This window comes from Coregonus clupeaformis, chromosome 21 (assembly GCF_020615455.1).
Source record: "Coregonus clupeaformis isolate EN_2021a chromosome 21, ASM2061545v1, whole genome shotgun sequence".
Lineage (NCBI taxonomy): Eukaryota > Metazoa > Chordata > Actinopteri > Salmoniformes > Salmonidae > Coregonus > Coregonus clupeaformis.
In genome coordinates, this window is record NC_059212.1 from 50,508,898 (window position 1) to 50,534,653 (window position 25,756).

Here is a 25,756-nt window from a genome sequence, read left to right on the forward strand (position 1 = left end):
AATTAACTTTTAACAAGGCACACCTGTTAATTGAAATGCATTTCCAGGTGACTACCTCATGAAGCTGGTTGAGAGAATGCCAAGAGTGTGCAAAGCTGTCATCAAGGCAAAGGGTGGCTGCTTTGACAAATATAAAATATAAAATGTATTTTGATTTGTTTAACACTTTTTTGGTTACTACATGATTCCATATGTGTTATTTCATAGTATTGATGTCGTCACTATTATTCTACAATGTAGAAAATAGTAAAAATAAAGAAAAACCCTTGAATGAGTAGGGGTGTCCAAACGTTTGACTGTATATGCGTAGGGTTAGTTGGTGGTGCAATTTTTTCCTTTCCCCCCTTTTTATTTTTGTGTCACAAAATGTAACGTGATTGACCAAACACTACCGCACAGTAGGTGGCGACATGCACAAATAAAATGTGAGCACGCCATGATGCGAAGAAGAAGAAACTGAACTCACTTCCGCTGCTGCAGTAAAGACAGACGAGGGATATCAACCGTTAGACAGTAATCTATTTATAGAACAAATATAATTTAAGAGATCGTGGGAAGAATTTTAAATACACATTTCGAGAATAACACCATCTAAAATATCCTGTTTTGTGGTCTGTAAAGTTACTGGGAAAGCTAGTTTAGGTAACGTTAGCTAGCTAGCCGTGTTAGCTAAACTTGCTGGGTAGCTAACTGCTCTCAACGAAAGAGATGGGGACAAGAGCTAGTCGTTTACAAGAGGACCCAGTGCCTTCGGCTTTCGGGAAAGATGACATAAAGCGGGATTCCTATCGACGACCACGGTGCAATAGGCCCACCCGTCTTATGGTAGACTTTTCGGGGAGTTTTGACGATTCAGAGACCAACCGTAGCCGATCGGAGGAGGGCAGCGATTCGGACATGGGGCAACAGGCGAGCTCCGATGGAAGCCCCGCCGACCGCAACAGCCACCCGTCCATCAGCCCATCATCACCATCAGAAGACAACAGCGAATGCAAACTCGAGGAAGACTGCAATAGCAGTCCCGAGGGTTCTGTAAACGGGGAACATCTGCCTGGAGAGGAGACAGGCCACGTGCCTCACCGCACTTTCTCTGAACGTTTACCCGGTAATCGACACTCTTCCGGGCGCAACGTCAGCGCAAGATCCGCACGGATGAGAGGCATCCATCAGCGCCCGGTGTCGGAGGCTTGGATTGGCCTCTACCGTGTCAACAACCGACATGGCAGTAAGTTTATAAGTGACCACCCTTTTTTTGTGTATTGTTTTAAGTTGCTGTTCCTATTTTCTCTTTTGGCAGATTTGACACCCATACTCTTCATCACACACAAACAGTGCGAACAGTGGTCTAAGGCACTGCATCGCAGTGCTAGCTGTGCCACTAGAGATCCTGGTTCGAATCCAGGCTCTGTCGTAGCCGGCCGCGACCTGGAGACCCATGGGGCGGCGCACAATTGGCCAGGCCTCGTCCAGGGTAGGGGAGGGAATGGCCGGCAGGGATGTAGCTCAGTTGGTAGAGCATAGCGTTTGCAACGCCAGGGTTGTGGGTTCGTTTCCCACGGGGGGCCAGTATAAAAAAAAAAGTATATAAAAAAAATAATGTATGCACTCTGGATAAGAGCGTCTGCTAAATGACTAAAATGTAAATGTAAATGAACAAAAACACTGTGAAATGCTCCCCTGATATAGAGCTTGCCAGCTTGTGGTCAGACAAAACTGAAATTAGTTATATCTGGTTCGTCCAGCCATTCCTGTTGGGGAGATGCATGGGGTCCGATGTAATGTTCAGTGTATATATGTTACCCCTTGGCAGCGTTATCAGAAAGCACAGCATTGATTTTCACTGCTACCCAGACGATATACAACTTTACATTTCTGTGTCACCAGATGATTTTAGCTTCGTGGATAAATTATTAGACTATTAGTGATTTAAGTACTTGGATGGCTCACAACTTCCTCCAGCTAAGTCAAGACAACCGAGGTACTTATTGTTGGAGCCAAAGCACAGAGAGAATCTAGCCGCACATTTTATTTCACAGGCAATAAAGACACAACACCAGGTAAAAAAACGGAGGTGTTAATTTAGATTCTTAACTAAATTTCTAATCGCACATTAGGAATGTGACCAAAATAGCTTTTTACCACCCGAGGAACATTGCCATGGTGCGGCTGTTTCTCTCTCAGGCTAATAAAGAGAGTCTCATCTATGCTTTTATTACAAGCAGGCTTAACTACTGTAATGCTCTCCTGTTTGGCCTACCCAAGAAAGCCATTGGTCAACTGCAAAACATACAGAATGCTGCAGCATGGTTACTGACCAATACCAGACAGAGAGCACACATTACACATGTTTTAAGGTCACTGCACTGGCTGCCTGTGAGTTTTATAATTTATTTTAAGATGATTCTATTGCTTTTTAAATCAATCCACTATTGTGCACCCCAATACATGTCAGACATGCTTTTAAGTTATGTACCCAGAAGGTCCCTCAGGTCCTCTGGCACTGGCGTTTTAACTATCCCAAAGCCTAGGACCAAGAGGCATGGAGAGGCAGCCTTTAGTTATTATGCCCCCAGCCTCTGGAATAGCCTGCCAGTCAGGGTGGCTGAAACTGTGGACATATTTAAGAGATCTTAAAACACATATTTTTTTAGCTTTGATTTTCCTTAGGGTGCTTCTTAGTTGTTCAGTTTGTGTCCTTCTTTAGTTTTTTATCTAGTGTGTTGTTGTTTTTTATTAGTTTTTTCCTGTAAAGCACATTGCGTTGCATTCCATGTCTGAAATGTGCTGTATAAATAAAGCTTGATTTGATTAGATAAACGCTGAAAATAAGGTCTGAAGTTAACACAGGCTAGGAATCTTATACGTTTTGTTCTATGAGATAATATCAGTCAGCCTTTATGTGCTTGTTTTGATTACATAAACGCTTCAAAAAGTGACGTTAGCTGATTGAACAAAATCTCATAGAACAAAATCTATAAGATCTCCTAAGCCTGTATTTACCTTATTTTCTGTGTTTATCCCAAAACCTTCGAAAACCCTCATTCATTTCCCTATAGGCTTTGGCCAAAGAGCCATGGTGGAGTTAGTGCCTACAAAAAAAAAACATTCTCTATTAGGCTAGGGCAAAAACATCTGTTCTATGGTATATGAGAGACGTGACACAAATTGGCTAGGCTTACTACTGAACCTGCATTCTTGGAGGGATGATCTTCTCTCGTGCTTACAAGCTACTTGACTTATTACAGCAGAACCCATTGTTTTAAGTTGTAACAATCAGGCTGCTGTTAATAGATCAGCTAGCTAAACAGTAGTATTACAAACTGACTGCGTCGACAATTTCAGAATGCAGCACACCCATGAATTCATTGGAGATTCATCAATGATCTCTCTAACAATAGCCCATGCATCACTCTCAACAAACTACATTGACTTATGGTAGCTAGGGACGTTTCCAATATGGCCAGTCCCTGACTGACAAAGAATCTCAGTGTAGGCCTACGTTATTCATTCAACAGATGGACAGATTTGGTTGTATGCGAGTGAGACCCCTGCCCAAACAGGGCGTTAGATTTATTTTCCCACGAGCCATAACACACAAACGCAGCCCGGAGCAAGTCTCTAGGAAATGGGTCAAAGTCCTCACTTGGGCATGGCTGACAGCAGGGCCAGAGAGGGAGAGGAAATGTAGGCCAACTGGGAACGCTCTCCCCCACATCATCCCATCCCCGAGGCTGGACTCCTCTTCTTATGCGTGACGGCCTGGTCTGGTTGAATGATGATGACTGGAAAACTAATCATGGGTCAGTTGACCTGAGTTCATCGTCATGATGACACGCTGATCACACAAATGCAAATGTCAACATCTACTGAAGACCCATGGCATGCATGATGGACTAGTGGATTTGATCATCTCCCCTCTTTTGTTTTTCTAATGTGTTGTTGTTAAACATGTTGTCGTCTCCTCCCCAGATATCCGCTGTCCGTTCTGCTCCAAGCCTTTCCCGGGTGGCAGAATTGAGGATCACCTGTTGAGCTGCCTCACATCTCCCCCTCTCCCTTACAACAGTAAGTATCTCTCTTCAGCAGATATAGTGAGTAATAAAAGAAGGGGGATACCTAGTCAGTTGCACAACTGAATGCATTCAACTAAAATGTGTCTTACGCATTTAACCCAACCCCTCTGAATCGGAGAGTTGCCTTAATCGACGTCCACGTCATCTGCACCCAGGGAGCAGTTGTTGTTGGGGTTAACTGCCATGCTCAACGGCAGAATGGCAGATATTTCCACCTTGCCGGCTCGGGGATTCGAACCAGCAACCTTTCAGTTACTGGCCCAACGCTCTTAACCATTAAGCTACCCCAATATGTTTGGAACATCAAATCACAATAAAATTGCAGTATTGACTCGCAATACATATAGAAACGTGAGAATTGCAATACATTTCGTATCAGCTAGGGTTTAATATTTTCCCGGTATTTTACAAATGTTCCATCCCGAGATTAAATCACTTTTCTCCCGTATAACCCGGTATTTCCAAAACCGGAAGTGTCATTCAGAAGCATTATAAAGCATATACATATGTCTGGATTTGATTAGAGCTTTGATCAGCATGGAAATTCAAACCTGATGCTACCGGAGCCTGATGAGCCATATATTAAATACATTTTATGAGCCTTACATTAATGACATTTAATGAGCCCAAGCCCAAAAAATCCCAAAGGATTGTGCCGTTATCCAATACATCTATAGGCTACTGCACATTAGGCACGACATAAAAACATAAAAGCCCATAGATGTAGCTAGCTATATGCTCTCTTGAGAAAATAAATTAAACTAGCTCCAGTAGGTTAATCTTTTTGAGTGTGAAATGTATTACTGTATTGTATTATACTGTATTATATGGACTGGAATGACGTACATCGTTCAAACCATGATAAAGCAGAATAGAACATGTGATTCTGGTGCAGCACATGCGGCCTACAAAGTTACAAGTATAGGCTAGCGAATTAGATTTTAATTTTGAAATATAATAGGGCCTATTTGTATAATTAGTTGGCTGACACATATACCTTTTCATAATATTTCCCCTAATGTTATTAGCCTACCTCCTCTTTCTCTCTCTATTGTTGCTTAATTCCTTCCTCGCTTTCAACAGTTGAATGAAATACGTTTCGTTGTCCTTATCTTAATCATTCTAATAACATCCTTTAATAATATAGGACTAGAATTAGATGCAGAAGGCTTTCATTTCTCTTCACGAAGATTGAATGGTTATGGGTCTGAATAAATGAACTGCTATAGCCTACCGCCATCGCACGTTCGCTCTTCTTTCAAACTAACCTTGAATTCTATTGGCTGCTGTATTTAACATTCAGCAAAAAAGAGCTTGCGTCCCTCTTCAAATAGTCTAGGGGTATAAGAAATGCTAAAAAAATAATGTCCAGCAAGCTATTCTAGTCTAGCTTTTCCTGCATGGGACTCCAAGAGCTAAGGAGCGTTTTATAAGGAGAGAGGGCAGTGGAGCACAGGTGCTTGCGTTTTGCGCAAGAGACAGAGGCTATAAATTAGAAGCTTATTATGCATAAGCCATCATTAATTAGCTAAATATAAGGCTAATACTGCATTTAATTTATTACCTGAAAGAGGTAGGCAAGGAAATCTATATATACAGTTGAAGTCGGAAGTTTACATACACCATAGCCAAATATATTTAAACTCAGTTTTTCACAATTCCTGACATTTAATCCTAGTAAATATTCCCTGTCTAAGGTCAGTTAGGATCACCACTTTATTTTAAGAATGTGAAATGTCAGAATAATAGTGTAGAGAGTGATTTATTTAAGCTTTTAGTTATTTCATCACATTCCCATTGGGTCAGAAGTTTACATACACTCAATTAGTATTTGGTAGCATTGCCTTTAAATTGTTTAACTTGGGTCAAACGTTTCGGGTAGCCTTCCACAAGCTTCCCACAATAAGTTGGATGAATTTTGGCCCTTTCCTGCTGACAGAGCTGGTGTACGGAGTCAGGTTTGTAGGCCTCCTTGCTCGCACACGCTTTTTCAGTTCTGCCCACATATTTTCTATAGGATTGAGGTCAGGGCTTTGTGATGGCCACTCCAATACCTTCACTTTGTTGTCCTTAAGCCATTTTGCCACAACTTTGGAAGTATGCTTGGGGTCATTGTCCATTTGGAAGACCCATTTGCGACCAAGCTTTAACTTCCTGACTGATGTCTTGAGATGTTGCTTCAATATATCCACATAATTTTCCTTCCTCATGATGCCATCTATTTTGTGAAGCGCACCAGTCCCTCCTGCAGCAAAGCACCCCCACAGCATGATGCTGCCACCCCCGTGCTTCACAGTTGGGAGGGTGTTCTTCGGCTTGCAAGGACCCCCTTTTTCCTCCAAACATAGCAATGGTCATTATGGCCAAACAGTTCTATTTTTGTTTCATCAGACCAGAGGACATTTCTCCAAAAAGTACGATATCTGTCCCCATGTGCACTTGCAAACCGTAGTCTGGCTTTTTTATGGTGGTTTTGGAGCAGTGGCTTCTTCCTTGCTGAGCGGTCTTTCAGGTTATGTCGATATAGGACTCGTTTTACTGTGGATGTAGATACTTTTGGACCTGTTTCCTCCAGCATCTTCACAAGGTCCTTTGCTGTTCTGGGATTGATTTGCACTTTTCACACCAAAGTACGTTCTCTCTAGGAGACAGAACGCTTCTTCTTCCTGAGCGGTATGACTGCTGCGTGGTCCCATGGTGTTTATACTTGCGTACTATTGTTTGTACAGATGAACGTGGTACCTTCAGGCGTTTGGAAATTGCTCCCAGGGATGAACCAGACTTGTGGAGGTCTACAATTTCTTTTCTGACGTCTTGGCTGATTTTCTTTTGATTTTCCCATGATGTCAAGCAAAGAGGCACTGAGTTTGAAGGTAGGCCTTGAAATGTATCCACAGATCCACCTCCAATTGACTCAAATGATGTCAATTAGCCTATCAGAAGCTTCTAAAGCCATGACATAATTTTCTGGAATTTTCCAAGCTGTTGAAAGGCACAGTCAACTTGGTGTATGTAAACTTATGACCCACTGGAATTGTGATACAGTGAATTATAAGTGAAATAATCTGTCTGTAAACAATTACTTGTGTCATTCACAAGTCCTAACTGACTTGCCAAAACTATAGTTTGTTAACAAGAAATTTGTGGAGTGGTTGAAAAACGAGTTTTAATGACTCCAACCTAAGTGTATGTAAACTTCCGACTTCAACTGTACAGTCGTGGTCAAAAGTTTTGAGAATGACACAAGGATAGGTCTCCACAAAGTTTGCTGCTTCAGTGTTCTTATATCTTTGTCAGTAGTTACTATGGTACACTGAAGTATAATTACAAGTAATCCATAAGCGCCAAAGGCTTTCATTGACAATGACATTCAGTTTATGCAAAGAGTCAATATTTGCAGTGTTGACCCTTCTTTTTCAAGACCTCTGCAATCCGCCCTGGCATGCTGTCAATTAACTTCTGGGCCACATCCTGACTGATGGCAGCCCATTCTTGCCTAATCAATGCTTGGAGTTTGTCAGAAGTTGTGGGTTTTTGTTTGTCCACCCGCCTCTTGAGAATCGACCACAAGTTCTCAATGGGATTAAGGTCTGGGGAGTTTCCTGGCCATGGACCCAAAATGTTGATGTTTTGTTCCCCGAGCCACTTAGTTATCACTTTTGCCTTATGGCAAGGTGCTCCATCATGCTGGAAAAGGCATTGGTCGTCACCAAACTGTTCTTGGATGGTTGGGAGAAGTTGCTCTCTGAGGATGTGTTGGTATCATTCTTTATTCATGGCTGTGTTCTTAGGCAAAATTGTGAGTGAGCCCACTCCCTTGGCTGAGAAGCAGCTCCACACATGAATGGTCTCAGGATGCTTTACTGTTGGCATGACACAGGACCGATTGTAGCGCTCACCTTGTCTTCTCCGAACAAGGTGTTTTCCGGATGGCCCAAACAATCGGAAAGGGGATTAATCAGAGAAAATGACTCTACACCAGTCCTCAGCAGTCCAATCCCTGTACCTTTTGCAGAATATCAGTCTGTCCCTGATGTTTTTCCATGAGAGAAGTGGCTTCTTTGCTGCCCTTCTTGACACCAGGCCACCTCCAAAAGTATTCGCCTCACTGTGCGTGCAGATGCACTCACACCTGCCTGCTGCCATTCCTGAGCAAGCTCTGCACTGGTGGTGCCCCGATCCTGCAGCTGAATCAACTTTTGGAGATGGTCCTGGCACTTGCTGGACATTCTTGGGCGCCCTGACGCCTTCTTCACAACAATTGAACCTCTCTCCTTGAAGTTCTTGATGATCCGATAAATGGTTGATTTAGGTGCAATCTTACTAGCAGCAATATCCTTGCCTGTGAAGCCCTTTTTATGCAAAGCAATGATGACGGCACGTGTTTCCTTGCAGGTAACCATGGTTCACAGAGGAAGAACAATGATTTCAAGCACCACCCTCCTTTTAAAGCTTCCAGTCTGTTATTCTGACTCAATCAGCATGACGGAGTGATCTCCAGCCTTGTCCTCGTCAACACTCTCACCTGTGTTAACGAGACAATCACTGACATGATGGCAGCTGGTCCTTTTGTGACAGGGCTGAAATGCAGTGGAAATGTTTTTTGGGGATTAAGTTCATTTTCATGGCAAAGAGGGACTTTGCAATTCATCTGATCACTCTTCATGACATTCTGGAGTATATGCAAATCGCCATCACCAACACTGAGGCAGCAAACTTTGTGGAGACAATACTTGTGTCATTCTCAAAACTTTTGACCACGACTGTATAAAGGGCTATGTATCAATCTAGAACAGGATTATCTATTTTGGAAGCAATTTAAATGGAGTTGAGAGAAAGAAACAATGCGAGAGAGTGCTCCCGCGTGCACTGATTTAAAGCAACGATATTCGAGTGATAGGCTGTTTTAAAACTTTGCAGCTGCAATTAAAAAAGTGCAATCTTTACAGTTAAAAAACAAGGTCACCCCCGAAAACCAGATGGGTAAATTCGACACGCTTTCGGTCTTTATATTACTGTAGCATAGACTATGGCTGTCTGTCCCCACCCTGAGCGTTGATTCATCATGCAGAGGCTGTAGAGAAGCCATTTTTAGACATTGCATATAATTTAACAGTTCCATTTCACGCCATGCTGTTCATGTACATAATTTATTCTAATTTACCTATTTCTCACAGTTATTTATCCCGGGAAAAGGGAGTGGTTTTGGGCGGTAAATCCCGGTAACCGGGTTCCTGCCATTCAACCCTAGTATTTGCACCTAAGTATCGTGATAATATCGTATCGTGAGGTCCCTGGCAATTCCCAGCCCTACTGTCTTTACATTCACCCAGAGAAAGGGTTGACATTGCATGCTAAATGTAATACTCACGTCTTGTCATGACAGTGGTGTTATTACAGTCTATTACACAAACTGTCGTCTCAGCGGACGTGCTCACTATTTTGTCTAACTGTCATTTCTGTGATGTGTGTGTGGTATTCTCAGCGGACGTGCTGAGTAAGGACAGCGGTGAGTGTTCCATCTGTCTGGACGAGCTGCAGCAGGGAGAGACCATCGCCCGGCTGGCCTGCCTCTGTGTCTACCACAAGAGGTAATTACACTGAGGATTTAATACATTTTAATCATTTAGCAGACGCTCTTATCCAGAGCGACTTACAGTTAGTGAGTGCATACATTTTTCATACTGGCCCCCCGTGGGAATCGAACCCACAACCCTGGCATTGCAAACGCCATGCTCTACCAACTGAGCTACACGGGGCCCTACAATAATATCAAATCAAATCAAATTTTATTGGCCACATGCGCCGAATACAACAGGTGCAGACATTACAGTTAAATGCTTACTTACGGCCCTTAACCAACAGTGCATTTATTTTTTATAAAAAAGTAAAATAAAACAACAACAAAAAAGTGTTGAGAGAAAAAGAGCAGAAGTAAAATAAAATAACAGTAGGGAGGCTATATATACAGGGGGGTACCGGTGCAGAGTCAATGTGCGGGAGCACCAGCTAGTTGAGGTAGTTTAAGTAATATGTACATGTGGGTAGAGTTAAAGTGACTATGCATAAATAATTAAGAGTAGTAGCAGCAGCGTAAAAATATGGGGGTGGGGGGGTGGGGGGTAGCCATGATTAGCTATTCAGGAGTCTTATGGCTTGAGGGTAGAAGCTGTTGAGAAGTATTTTGGACCTAGACTTGGCACTCCAGTACCGCTTGCCGTGCGGTAGCAGAGAGAACAGTCTATGACTAGGGTGGCTGGAGTCTTTGACAATTTTGAGGGCCTTCCTCTGACACCGCCTGGTATAGAGGTCCTGGATGGCAGGAAGCTTGGCCCCAGTGATGTACTGGGCCGTACGCACTACCCTCTGTAGTGCCTTGCGGTCGGAGGCCAAGCAGTTGCCATACCAGGCGGTGATGCAACCAGTCAGGATGCTCTCGATGGTGCAGCTGTATAATTTTTTTGAGGATCTGAGGACCCATGCCAAATCTTTTCAGTCTCCTGAGGGGGAATAGGCTTTGTCGTGCCCTCTTCACGACTGTCTTGGTGTGTTTGGACCATGATAGTTTGTTGGTGACGTGGACACCAAGGAACTTGAAGCTCTCAACCTGTTCCACTACAGCCCCGTCGATGAGAATGGGGGCGTGCTCAGTCCTCTTTTGGGTTTTTGGGTCTAGGGTTTTGGGATAATGGTGTTGATGTGAGCCATGACCAGCCTTTCAAAGCACTTCATGGCTACAGATGTCAGTGCTACGGGTCGATAGTCATTTAGGCAGGTTATCTTAGTGTCCTTGGGCACGGGGACTATGGTGGTCTGCTTGAAACATGTTGGTATTACAGACTCAGTCAGGGACATGTTGAAAATGTCAGTGAAGACACTTGCCAGTTGGTCAGCACATGCTCGGAGTACACGTCCTGGTAATCCGTCTGGCCCTGCGGCCTTGTGAATGTTGACCTGCTTAAAAGTCTTACTCACATCGGCTACGGAGAGCATGATCACATAGTCATCCGGAACAGCTGGTGCTCTCATGCATGCTTCAGTGTTGCTTGCCTCGATGTGAGCATAGAGTGGTTTAGCTCGTCTGGGTGTCTTGTGTCACTGGGCAGCTCGCGGCTGTGCTTCCCTTTGTAGTCTGTAATAGTTTTCAAGCCCTGCCACATCCGACGAGCATCAGAGCCGGTGTAGTACGATTCAATCTTAGTCCTGTATTGACTCTTTGCCTGTTTGATGGTTCGTCGGAGGGCATAGCGGAATTTCTTATAAGCGTCCGGTTTAGAGTCCCGCTCCTTGAAAGCGGCAGCTCTACCCTTTAGCTCAGTGCGGATGTTTCCTGTAATCCATGGCTTCTGGTTGGGGTATGTACGTACGGTCACTGTGGGGACGACATCATCGATGCACTTATTGATGAAGCCAGTGACTGATGTGGTGTACTCCTCAATGCTATCTGAAGAATCCCGGAACATGTTCCAGTCTATGCTAGCAAAACAGTCCTGTAGCTTAGCATCTGCGTCATCTGACCACTTTTTTTTATTATTAATACACACAATAGATGCGTCTCAAATGGCACCTTAGTCCATAATGCACAAATTTTAATTAACATAAACACGTTAAGCATCTCTGGGCTTCCACGCATCAAGCCACTGATGTAGACCTTTGAAACAGCTACATTTAAAAAAGTTTAATAAATCCATTTAATATACATTATTTATTTTAGGCAAGTCTTAAGAACCTATGATATGAAGAAAATGTATTTCAGAAGAATAGAAATACTGATCTGGCAATGCCATGCATGCCAAAGGCAGCCTAGGCTGTACGATAGTTAATTTACCGGACAAGTTTTGCTTATAATTCCCATGCCATTATTTCATATTATATTATTTTATAGTAAGAAGAATACGATTTAAAATAATACATTTGAACATAGCTGCATAAAATATAAAGGATATTTTCCGCAATCAATTGCCAAGCGAGTGCACTGTTTTGAGTTATAAAAAGTGATCATTTTAAACAGGTCCTATACACTTAATATAGTTATTTGGCATTTTTGATCATTTGATCCAAATCTTGGAATGTCTTCGAAAAATCAAAACATGTATGGGCTGCATGACACGACTATTGATGATTTGAAAAAGTCGCAAAAAAATGCATGCACTATTTTATTCCACACATCAAAAAGCTGTTTGAGGAGCTGGCTTTCGCTGCGTGACAGGTGATATTCAAATTCAATCATGAAGTGTTTGATTTGATTTTCAATGGCATTTGCATTGATGTCAGTGATTACAGGGACAATGGAGTGCTGAGTACCATGCCATTAGCGACTTGAGGGCCGTTAGCAAGTTTGGTTGGCTACTAACGACCATCAGCGACATTTATTTACAGAGCACAGTTTTGGAGTAGCCTAGTTACCGTGACTCAACGGTCACTTGGAATTTGACTGCGGTCATGACTCGTGAAGGTGACCACCAGTGTGGCGGTAATAAGGCCACCATAACAACCCTACACTTATTTAGTAATATGCCTTCCAGGCTATTTCAAATGTTTATGATTATTTGTTGTGCGAAATGTCGCCCAAAGAAATTCAGTAATGGTTTCTCATCCCGCAATTTATCTTTAATAATAATAAATAATAATAATATGCCATTTAGCAGACGCTTTTATCCAAAGCGACTTACAGTCATGCGTGCATACATTTTTGTGTATGGGTGGTCCCGGGGATCGAACCCACTACCTTGGCGTTACAATCGCCGTGCTCTACCAGCTGAGCTACAGAGGACAGAGGAAGAACACTATATATACAAAAGTATGTGGACACCCCTTCAAATGAGTGGATTTGGCTATTTCAGCCTCACCGTTGCTGACAGGTGTATACAATCGAATACACAGCCATGCAATCACCATAGACAAACACTGGCAGTAGAATGGCCTTTCTGGAGCGCTGTGACTTTCAACGTGGCACCGTCATAGGATGCCACCTTTCCAACAAGTCAGTTCGTCAAATTTCTGCCTTGTTAGAGCTGCTCCAGTTAACTGTAAGTGCTGTTATTGTGAAGTGGAAACATCTAGGAGCAACAACGGCTCAGCTGCGAAGTGGTAGACCACACAAGCTCACAGAACGGGACCGCCGAGTGCTGAAGCGCGTAGCGCGTAAAAATCGTCTGTCCTCGATTGCAACACTCCCTACCGAGTTCCAAACTGCCTCTGGAAGCAACATCAGCACAATAACTGTTTGTTAGGAGCAACATAAAATCAGTTTCCATGGCTGAGCAGCCGCACACAAGCCTAAGATCACCATGCGCAATGCCAAGCATCGCCTGGAGTGGTGTAAAGCTCGCCGCCATTGGACTCTGGAGCAGTGGAAACGCATTTTCTGGAGTGATGAATCACGCTTCACCATCTGGCGGCAGTTAGCTTAGTGGTTAAGAGCGTTGTGCCAGTAACCGAAAGGTCGCTGGTTCTAATCCCCGAGCCGACTAGGTGAAAAATCTGTCGATGTGCCCTTGAGCAAGGCACTTAACCCTAATTGCTCCTGTAAGTCGCTCTGGATAAGAGCGTCTGCTAAATGACTAAAATGTAAATGTAAATGTAAATCTGGCAGTCTGAATTACGAATCTGGGTTTGGCTGATGCCAGGAGAACACTACCTGCCCTAGATTTTTGACAAGCAGGTGTCCACATACTTTTGGTCATTTTTGTGTATCACTAAAAGCTCCATTGAAGAACTCTTCGTCAATAACCTCTTAATTTTTTTCCTTATCGTAAGTCATTCACCTCTCTTTGACCAGGAAGTCTCTTGAGGTGTGAACCTCTTTTGCAAGAAATACAGTAACCACAACTAGGCATATGACAAATGGGAAACATTTCTTAACCTCTACGGCAGGGTTCTTCAATTCCGGTCCTGGAGGGCCGAAACACTTCTGTTTTTTATTTCTACCTGGTAGTTAATTGCACTCACCTGGTGTCCCAGGTCTGAATTAGCCCCTGATTAGAAAGAGAGGATGAAAAACAGAGGTGTTTCGGCCCTCCAGGACCGGAATTGAAGAACCCTGCTCTACGGGACGGTTGAGCTAAAGTGCGCTAATGTGATTAGCAAACATTCCAGGACATAGACATGTCTTAAATGGGCAGAAAGCTTACATTCTTGCTAATCTAACTGCACTGTCCAATTTACAGTAGCTATTACAGTGAAAAAATACCATGCTATTGTTTGAGGAGCGTGCACAACAACATAAAACTAATCACGGCAACTGGTTTGATACATTCACCTCTGAAGGTAAATAAGATACTTACATTCAGTAATCTTGCTCTGATTTGTCATCCTAAGGGTCCCAGAGATAAAATGTGGCATAATTTTTTTGATAAAATCAATTTTTATATTCAAATGTAGAAACTGTGTTCTACAGTTTGAACCCCTGCTGTCTCTGGCTCCAGACCCACCCTGCCCGGCCATCTAGAAAGTTAGTGTATTGTCACGAATGTCGGTGGAATGCGGTAGGCCAGAGTCAAGCGCAGGACACAGAATGAGATGAAGAACCACTTTACTGAGTAGTAAAGAAATACAAGCAAAAAACCTCCAAAACAAGGGAGGAGCAAACCCGCTCACAAAATGACACTCGTACAAGCAAATAAACACGCACACCACACAGTGGACGTGAACAGGTTAAATAGGTAAGACAAACTAACATAATAGGGAACAGGTGTGCAACAACAGACAACAATCAAATGAACATAGAAACATATAACACAGAGCGGCAGCAGCTAGTACTCCGGTGACGCCGAAGCCTGCCCGAGCCAGAAGGAAGGGCAGTCTCGGCAGAATCCGTGACAGTACCCCCCAACCCCCGACGGCCAGCCGTGCGTCGACACCGGCCTCGGGGACGGCCAGGATGATTCTGATGGAATTCTCTCAACAAGGAGGGATCGAGGATATCCCTCCTAGGAACCCAGCACCGCTCCTCCGGACCGTACCCCTCCCACTCCACGAGATACTGCAGGCCCCCCACCCGACGCCTCAAATCCAGGATGGAACGGACCGAGTACGCCGGTACCCCCTCGATGTCCAGTGGGGGCGGAGGAACCTCCCGTATCTCAGACTCCTGGAGTGGACCAGCTACCACCGGCCTGAGGAGAGACACATGGAACGAGGGGTTAATACGATAATTAATAGGAAGCTGTAACCTATAACATACCTCGTTCAATCTCCTCAGGACTTTAAATGGGCCCACAAACCGCCTACCCAACTTCCGGCAGGGCAGGCGAAGGGACAGGTTTCGGGTCGAGAGCCAGACCTTCACTGCAGTAGCGGTCGGCGCTCGCCTTCTGACGCCTGATGGCCCGCTGCAGGCGTTCATGTGCAGCGTCCCAGGTCTCCTGCGAGCGCCGAACCCACTCGTCCACCGCAGGTACCTCGATCTGGCTCTGATGCCACGGTGCCAGGGCCGGCTGATAACCTAACACACACTGGAAAGGAGTGAGGTCAGTTGAGGAGTGGCGGTTGGAGTTTATAGCCATCTCTGCCCAGGGTAGGAAAACCGACCACTCCCCTCGCCGGTCCTGGCAATATGACCTCAGAAACCTACCCACCTCCTGGTTAATTCTCTCCACCTGACCGTTACTCTCGGGGTGAAAACCTGAGGTAAGGCTAACCAAGATCCCCAACCGTTCCATGAACGCCCTCCAAACCCTTGAGGTGAATTGGGAACCCCGATCAGACACTATATCCTCAGGCACCCCGTAGTGCCGGAAGAAGTGTGTAAAAAGGGCCTTGGCAGTTTGTAGGGCCGTAGGGAGTCCGGGCAGAGGAAGGAGGCGACAGGACTTAGAAAACTGATCCACAACGACCAGGATGGTTGTGTTCCCTCTTGAGGGAGGAAGATCAGTCATAAAATCCACCGATAGGTGAGACCACGTCATTGTGGAATGGGTAGGGGTTGTAATTTCCCTCTGGGCAGGCGTCTAAGAGCCTTACGCTGGGCGCACACCGAGCAGGAGTAAACATAAACCCTCACGTCCTTGGCTAAGGTGGGCCACCAGTACTTCCCACTAAGACAGGTCACTGTCCGACCGATGCCAGGGTGACCAGAGGAGGGTGACGTGTGAGCCCAATAGATCAAACGATCGCGGACCTCCAGCGGTTACGTACTTACGACCCTCTGGACACTAGGGAGGAGAGGGTTCGTTACGTAACGCCCGCTCGATGTCCGCGTCAACCTCCCACACCACCGGTGCCACCAGACACGACGCCGGAAGTATGGGAGTGGGCTCCACGGAACTCTCCTCCGTGTCATACAGTCGGGACAGAGCATCTGCCTTAGCATTCTGGGAGCCTGGCCTGTAAGAAAGGGTGAAAACAAAACTGGTTAGAAACATGGACCACCTTGCCTGGCGAGGGTTTAACCTCTTCGCCGCTCGGATGTACTCCAGATTGCGGTGGTCAGTCAAAATGAGAAAAGGGTGTTTAGCCCCCTCAAGCCAATGTCTCCACGCTTTCAGGGCTTTGACCACCGCCAACAACTCCCGGTCCCCCACATCATAGTTGCGGTCCGCCGGGCTGAGCTTCTTCGAAAAGAAAGCACAGGGGCGGAGCTTGGGTGGCGTGCCCGAGCGCTGAGAAAGTACAGCGCCTATCCCAGCCTCGGATGCGTCCACCTCAACCGTGAAGGCCAAGGAGGGATCCGGATGAGCCAGCACTGGAGCCGAGGTAAACAGGTCCTTCAGGCGACTAAAAGCCCTGTCCGCCTCAGTTGGAGTGTACGGCTTAAAGTGGTACTATGGACAGATACTCTGTAGTCCTGCTGGTGTAGTCTTCTACATATGGTAGACTTTGACACATCTACACCTGCATCCAGGAGAGTGTTTTTGATCTGTTGGGCTGTTATCAGGGGTTTTTTCTTCACCATAGAGAGTATTCTCCGGTCATCCACTACAGTGGTCTTCCTTCCTCTGTCTACCGGGTCTTTTGACATAATTGAGTTCACCGGTTGTTTTTTTCTTGTTAATGATGAACAAAACTGTTGACTTGGGCATGGCCAGGGTTTTTGCAATGTTCCTGAATGATTGATTTTCATTTCTGAGCCTTATGACGGCCAACTTCATTTGCATCGACACTGCTGTCTTCCTCATGTTGTCACACCCCAATAACAACCTCCAAAGGCAATAGCAACGTCTAGAATCATTACTATTCATCAACAGCTCTCCTGCATTCACTAACGACACAAATGAATACACCTGCCTAACGACACACATCTGTGAAGCCAATTTGACAAATACTTGTAGTACCTTAAAATGGGGGGACCATGTACAAAAGGTGCTGTCATTTCTAAACGGTTCATCCGATATGTATGAAAATACCCTCAAATTAAAGCTGACAGTCTGCACTTCACGCTCATTGTCATTGTATCCTTTCAAACTCAAAGTGCTAGAGTACAGAACCAAAATAACAAAACAATGGTCACTGTCCAATGAATTATGGAGCTCACTGTAAGTATGTCATCAATATACACCACTACCCCTTGTCCGTGCAGGTCCCTGAAAATCTCACCCACAAATGATTGGAAGACTGATGGAGCATTCATAACCCGTATGGCATGACAAGATACTCATAATGTCCAGAGGTGGTACTAAATGCCGTCTTCCACTCATCTCCCTCCCGGATACGCACTAGGTTGTACGCGCTCCTGAGATCCAATTTTGTGAAGAAGTGTGCCCTGTGCAATGATTCCGTCATACTAGCTATCAGGGGTAATGGATAGCTGTACTTGATGGTAATCTGATTTAAGCCACGGTAATCAATGCACGGGCGTAAACCATCATCCTCCTTCTTCACAAAAAATTAACTTGAGGAGACAGGTGAAGTGGATGGCCGAATGTATCCCTGTCTCAGAGACTCGGCGACATATGTCTCCATAGCCGCCCTCTCCTCCTGAGACAAAGGATACACGTGACTCCAGGGAAGTGCAGCTCCTACCTGGAGATTTATCGCGCAATCCCCCGGACGATGGGGTGGTAATTTAGTCGCCCTCTTTTTACTGAAGGCGATAGCCAAATCGGCATACTCGGCAGGAATGTGCATAGTGGAAACCTGGTTTGGACTTTCCACTGTAGTTGCCCCCAAGGAAACTCCTACACACCTCCCTGAACACTGACCGGACCATCCCTTAAGAGCCCTCTGTTGCCATGAAATCGTGGGGTCATGAATGGTTAACCAGGGAAGTCCCAACACCACAGGATACGCAGGAGAATCAATCAGATAGAGGCTAATCCTCTCCTCATGACCCCCCTGCGTCCTCATCAGAAGTGGAGCGGTGACCTCCCTGATTATGCCTGACCCTAACGGGCGACTATCTAATGCATGCACAGGGAAAGGTTTATCAACAGACACATTAGGAATCTCTAAACTACGAGCATACTGGTGATCAATAAAATTCCCAGCCGCGCCTGAATCTACTAGCGCCTTATGCTGGGAATGGGGGGAAATTCTGGAAAAACAATATCAATACTCAAATTAGCAACAGGAGGCTCTGGGTGAGTCGGGTGCCTACTCACCTGAGACGGTCGACCAGTGCCCTGCCTGCTGCCTCGACCTCCTGAGGACCCTCCCCAGCACCGACCAGCAGTGTGTCCTCTGCGGCCACAGTTGGTGCAGGGGACGGTCCTTCTCCCCGTCTCCCTAACCGCAGCACCTCTGAGCTCCATGGGGGTAGGCTCGGAGGTGCTGGGGGATGGAATGGACGGCCCCTGATCAGAACGTCCGCGGGCTGCCAACAGGTTATCCAACCTGATGGACATGTCCACCAGTTGGTCCAGGGTGAGATCGGTGTCCCTGCAGGCCAGCTCCCGACGGACGTCCTCCCTTAAGCTGCAGTGATAATGGTCGATCAGGGCCCTCTCATTCCATCCCGCGCTGGCTGCTAATGTTCTGAATTCCAGCGCAAACTCCTGCGCGCTCTTCATCTCCTGTCGTAGGTGGAACAGACGTTCACCCGCCGCTCTCCCCTCTGGTGGATGATCGAATACCGCCCGGAAGCGGCGGGTGAAATCCTCGTAGCGGACAGTACTTGTGTCTATTCCTCCCCACTCGGCGTTGGCCCATTCCAGCGCCTTCCCCGATAGACAGGAGACGAGGGCGGACACGCTCTCGTATCCCGAGGGCGCCGGGTGAATGGTGGCCAGGTAAAGCTCGACCTGGAGGAGAAATCCCTGGCACCCGGCAGGTGTTCCGTCATATGCCCTCGGGAGCGAGAGCCGAATCCCACTGGACCCAGATGGCGAAGCGGTGACCAGTGTGGTAGGTGGTTGAGTGGTTGGAGATGGTGACGGGATACCACCTCTCTCTCATCGTTCCATTGTCTGGAACACTCGTTCCATGGTGACCCCGAGAGTCTGAATCATTAATTCCTGACGTTGGACTCGTTCCTCCATCGTCTCGGTTACTCCGGCTGCTCCTGCTGACTCCATAGTGGTGCGTGTTTCTGTCACGAATGTCGGTGGAATGCGGTAGGCCAGAGTCAAGCGCAGGACACAGAATGAGATGAAGAACCACTTTACTGAGTAGTAAAGAAATACAAGCAAAAAACCTCCAACAACAAGGGAGGAGCAAACCCGCTCACAAAATGACACTCGTACAAGCAAATAAACACGCACACCACACAGTGGACGTGAACAGGTTAAATAGGGAAGACAAACTAACATAATAGGGAACAGGTGTGCAACAAGAGACAACAATCAAATGAACATAGAAACATATAACACAGAGCGGCAGCAGCTAGTACTCCGGTGATGACGAACGCCGAAGCCTGCCCGAGCCAGAAGGAAGGGCAGTCTCGGCAGAATCCGTGACATGTATCAGCTAATGATCCATCATGTATGACATTCCTGGGAGTGTGTAAACTTACATTTTGTATTACCATATCATTTTTGTATATTCTCTATAGTTATGTACTTGAAAATGTATCAATTGACCAATTCGGGACGTTTTCGCAGACTTGATACAAAATAGATCAATCTGAAACTTTGCACACACCCTGCTGCCATCTAGTGGGCAAAATCGAAATTGCCCCTAAACTGCACTATTATATTGTGGCCTTTCTCTTGCATTTCAAAGATGAGTAAAAAAAATACCAGATCTAATGTGTTATATTCTCCTACATTAATTTCACATTTCCACAAACTTCAAAGTGTTTCCTTTCAAATGGTATCAAGAATATACATATCCTTGCTTCAGGTCCTGAGCTACAGGCAGTTAGATTTGGGGATGTCATTTTAGGCGAAAATTGAAAAAAAGGGTCCGATCCTTAAGAGGTTAACGTTTTAAAATGCAATTTTTTTCTTCATTTAAAAAGATAAGAAAAAAAGTATGAAATTGCATGTGAATTCAAAAGGCAAAATATTGTCCTGCAAATGGGCGCTAGGGGGCAATGCAGTTCCATCTACCGCAGTCATGGCTACTTCGTCCCTTATCGCTCTTCTTTCATGTGAAGCTGTCTTATGTCTTGTTGGGGGCCTGAGCGCCTGCCAGCTACTGTTTGGGTCTCATGGTGCGTCTCATTCAGATGGTTAAGCATTGCACCTGTACTACGATTCTTATAAGTTTGTATTTCACCACCTTCTCATTTAACTTCTGAAAGTATTGCCATACAGGACTTTGTTGCTGTCGCGTGCCTTTCGCTGCTATTTTACCAACTGTTGATGACGTAGTGGTGGATAATCGATTCCTCCACTCCTTGCATGTCGACTCCCGGTGTCAACTCCCATTTCTGAGTGTCAAGATTCAATTCCACCAACAATCGACTCCTAAGATTTTGTATTTTTGGAACGGAGGAGACTGATTTAGGTCCTGTACTTTCGACAACACAAACACTCGCATATTTCATAGCGAGTTAGCGAAGGAACGGATAGATAGGGGAGGGGCACAGTATAGGCAGGTCGGCCACCAGACAGACCGTCAGAACCATTCACTAGGCCTATCTACCGGTAATCAAAAGCTGTATCTCGCAATGAATGCTGTGTCGCAATTTCTTGGCTTGCACGTGTCTCGCAATTTCAGTAAAGTAAGGCCCTATTATCAATGTACTATTTACCCCCTTTTCGTGATATCAAATTAGTCTTGTCCCATCGCTGCAACTCCCCTACGGACTCGGGGGAGGTGAAGGTCGAGAGTCATGCATCCTCTGAAACATGACCCTGCCAAGCCGCACTGCTTCTTGACACACTGCTTACTTAACCCGGAAGCCAGCCGCACCAATGTTTCGGAGGAAACACCGTCCAGCTGGCGACCGAAGTCAGCTTGCAGGCGCCCGGCCCGCCACGAGGAGTCGCTAGAGCGCCATGGGACAAGGAAATCCCGGCCGGCCAAACCCTCCCCTAACCCAGACGACGCTGGGCCAATTGTTCGCCGCCTCATGGGTCTTCCAGTCACAGCCGGCTGTGACACAGCCTGGGATCGAACCCGGGTCTGTAGTGACGCCTCAAGCACTGTGATGCAGTGCCTTAGACCTCTGCTGCAGGCTAGGATATTCTACACGCAACAAACCAAAAACTGAACACACATTTGTATCATTAACGAAGAGAAAGAGCAGGCGAGCCAGCGCGAGGGGGAGAGAGGAGGGGGCAGGCAGAAAGAGCCGTTGCGCATATGTCTTGGTAATCTGTATCTCACATATTCAACAAAGTAGCCTAAAGTTAGCCTCTTCATCCCTGGTTTTATAAAAATTATACAACTTAACATTTTGTGGGGGAAAACATTGTTTTCGGTTAGGGATTTTTTCTAAACGCTAATGATCCCAATTTCATTTAAACGTTCACACCCCTAACCACAACAAGTGTTTCTAATCATGCTGTCTCACAGTGAGTCAGCTGTACCATGGTCGTAGTTAAGTCCCACCCTGGGACCACAGATGGAAAGGAGTTGCTGTAATAGGCATGTTATGCATGGTCCCTGACAAATGAGTGAATATGTGATCATCAAAAGGGAAAATAGCCATTACATTACATGTCGTTTTGTCTCTCTGTCCAGCTGTATTGACTCCTGGGCCAAGGTGAAGACCTGCTGTCCTGAACACCCTTTTGATTGACTCATGGGTCACATGTCCTGCTCAGTGACACACCTGACTCAGGTACGTACGTGTTCATTACCCCATTTGTTCCAACCCCATGTCACATTACCCAACTGGGTAGAAGTTAGTGTTGACACAAGATTATGTACTTGAATATGAAGAGATTTCAGTTTTATATGAAGGATTGCACATTCCAAATGAGCGGGATATATCCGTTTCTGACATACTTTAGATTTTTTCCCCACAGGAGACTGCAATGTATCTACAATTGCAGCAAATATACTAGGACAATGATAAATACCAGAGACAAGGCTCCTAATAACAACACAGCCCCACAAGTGTGCAACCAACGACCACTTTACCATCTTGGACCTGGTTTAATCCATTTGAGCTCAACTCAGACCACTATAACCACCCCTGGAATAGATGGCCACCTCTCCTCTGTCAACGTAGCCCAAACTATAGCCTAAACTGCTGGACTGGTATTATCATACCAGGTTGGCAGTACCCTGAAAGACATTTGGAACTCAAGATGAGGAAAATGTGTTTATGTGCATCCTGCATTCTTCTTACCCTAATGTGGACTGTCCATATGGAAAGGTAATTTTATCTTTCATGATGCTGCAAAACAATATTGTGCAGAGATTCACGTTACAGTGGATAAATGTTTCTGTTCATAAAAAAACAGCCCAGCTCTGGAAAAAATGAATTGTTTATGCATAGATATTGAAATACATTGTTGTTAATAGCCCGATGTTGGAACGTAGGGCTTTATTTTGTGGATGGGTTTGCTATAGTGATTGTAGGTGTTTTTCTATTGTTATCATGACCTATTTCAGGAGGATGGTGGGTGTGAGTTGATTGTTGAGTTAAAGGCTGAGCAGGTCAGTTTGTTTGGTTGGTGCTGAAACCACTGTATTAGGTCCTTTACTGCAGCGGTAGCAGGTTGTTGGTATTTCCCAGGCCATAGCACTGGTGTCATGACCATACGGTAGTGTGTGTATGTGATAGCGGTGTGGACGAATGGGGCCAGCTAATGTCCGGATGACAGCGCCTGACTGGACAGCAGAGGTGAACTGCAGGCCTCTCACTGGCTGTATACATGAGAGGTGTGTGTGTGTGTGTGTGCACTTAGTGCCCTGATACCCCCTGGGTGAGAGCGCTAGTTTTAATCATAGTGCTACATCGTTTTTATCACAGATACTTTTAGGAACATTCTGCTACTTTGACATGGCCCTCCTCTGTGAGACCCACCCCGCCTGTTGTACTGAAAGCATGTGGTGGTGTTTGTGGGTCATCATGTCTCCCTGCCTCTCTCTCTGGGGTGTAGTCCTGTGCTCGAGTCTGGCCATCTGGCTGCCTGCATTCATGTCTGAATGGGAGGGAGGATGTATTTAAGGGCATGATTACGCCATGAGGCAGCTGCCTTGCCTATCCCATGATTCCCGTCGCTGGAGGCAACGAACAGCTGATGGGGTGATTATTGTATTACCCCACCCCCCTTTCCCCATAAGAGGATTTATAGACATTGTATTATTATTATTATTATTATTATTATTATTATTAAATGTGTTACAGTTCCCTTTGCCTATGTTTTGGCTGCCTTTGCCTGGTGAGAGGTTTGTCTGTCCAGGCTCCTCTGGTGTAGTGTAGTCTGGGGATCAGTAGTGATGCTACAGTGAGCTGATCAGAGCACGGCCGGACTGCTGTTGACCAGCATGAGGATCAGCCCTGTTCAGCATTCCTATTGGATGATATCCCAGAGTTCTTGCCCCACATCCTGCATTCTGAACTGAGGTGCTACGACCTTTCCTGCCCCTAGATGGCAGCCCTGTGCATGTTACTCTTTCGTCCCCCCAAAAAAAGAAATAACTATTACGCCAAAAGTATGTACGTCTGTGGACATGAAACAGTGGTAGGGGATGTGTGTAAAAAAGAGAAATCGATCATTAGGCATAAATGTTAATGTTTGTGGTGATGATTAATAACTTTACTACTCTTCCCTTTTAGCTGTGTGGTGCAATACCTCCATTTTTACATATGCTATTACTCGGCAGCATAGGTCTTCTCCAAGGATGATATTTTCTATGTATTGCATTCTTGGTGTTAAATCACAGGGTTCTGTTCCTCCTTGACCTTGAGCTTTGTGAAGGTTATTGTTGATACATTCAATGATGTTTTTAAGGTCAACACAGTGATATCTACATCCCAAGATATGGACAATCTGCCTTCTCTCTGGTATAATAGAACAATTCCGTTTATTTATTAAAGTGTAAATATGTATTGCAATTCTAAATGGCTTGGTCTTTGTTTGTTCATTATACTGTTTCTAAACTCCAATCTAAGCTCCAATCTTTTGTATGTCTCAGTTGTTTTTATATGTATTTTTTACAATAAAAATACTTGTGAGCCCTGTTTTTGTCAATGTCCTTGTTTGTGTATGAGTACTGTCGTGTTCATAACTGTTTTGTGGAATGTCTGCAAATGGTCTTCGCTAAAGAGGTAATGGTGTCACACTCATTTTTATATACTGATTTCTACAGTTACAGTGGGGGAAAAAAGTATTTAGTCAGCCACCAAGTGTGCAAGTTCTCCCACTTAAAAAGATGAGAGGCCTGTAATTTTCATCATAGGTACACGTCAACTATGACAGACAAAATTAAAATAAAAAATCCAGAAAATCACATTGTAGGATTTTTAATGAATTTATTTGCAAATTATGGTGGAAAATAAGTATTTGGTCAATAACAAAAGTTTCTCAATACTTTGTTATATACCCTTTGTTGGCAATGACACAGGTCAAACGTTTTCTGTAAGTCTTCACAAGGTTTTCACACACTGTTGCTGGTATTTTGGCCCATTCCTCCATGCAGATCTCCTCTAGAGCAGTGATGTTTTGGGGCTGTCGCTGGGCAACACAGACTTTCAACTCCCTCCAAAGATTTTCTATAGGGTTGAGATCTGGAGACTGGCTAGGCCACTCCAGGACCTTGAAATGCTTCTTACGAAGCCACTCCTTCGTTGCCCGGGCGGTGTGTTTGGGATCATTGTCATGCTGAAAGACCCAGCCACGTTTCATCTTCAATGCCCTTGCTGATGGAAGGAGGTTTTCACTCAAAATCTCACGATACATGGCCCCATTCATTCTTTCCTTTACACGGACCAGTCGTCCTGGTCCCTTTGCAGAAAAAACAGCCCCAAAGCATGATGTTTCCACCCCCATGCTTCACAGTAGGTATGGTGTTCTTTGGATGCAACTCAGCATTCTTTGTCCTCCAAACACGACGAGTTGAGTTTTTACCAAAAAGTTATATTTTGGTTTCATCTGACCATATGACATTCTCCCAATCCTCTTCTGGATCATCCAAATGCACTCTAGCAAACTTCAGACGGGCCTGGACATGTACTGGCTTAAGCAGGGGGACACGTCTGGCAGTGCAGGAATTGAGTCCCTGGCGGCGTAGTGTGTTACTGATGGTAGGCTTTGTTACTTTGGTCCCAGCTCTCTGCAGGTCATTCACTAGGTCCCCCGTGTGGTTCTGGGATTTTTGCTCACCGTTCTTGTGATCATTTTGACCCCACGGGGTGAGATCTTGCGTGGAGCCCCAGATCGAGGGAGATTATCAGTGGTCTT

At 45.3% G+C, this 25,756-nt stretch overlaps 1 protein-coding gene across 1 annotated transcript; it reads left to right on the forward strand.

The window, feature by feature from the left end:
• Positions 1 to 472: 472 nt before the first annotated feature.
• On the forward strand, positions 473 to 24,537 carry zgc:66427 (uncharacterized protein LOC406256 homolog). Its single transcript, XM_041842850.2, has 5 exons — positions 473 to 1,225; positions 3,970 to 4,065; positions 9,559 to 9,664; positions 22,083 to 22,182; positions 22,370 to 24,537. Exons 1-4 carry the CDS (start codon positions 709 to 711, stop codon positions 22,138 to 22,140), a joined length of 777 nt encoding a protein of 258 aa, XP_041698784.1. The 5' UTR covers positions 473 to 708; the 3' UTR covers positions 22,141 to 22,182; positions 22,370 to 24,537.
• The last annotated feature ends 1,219 nt before the right edge of the window (positions 24,538 to 25,756 follow it).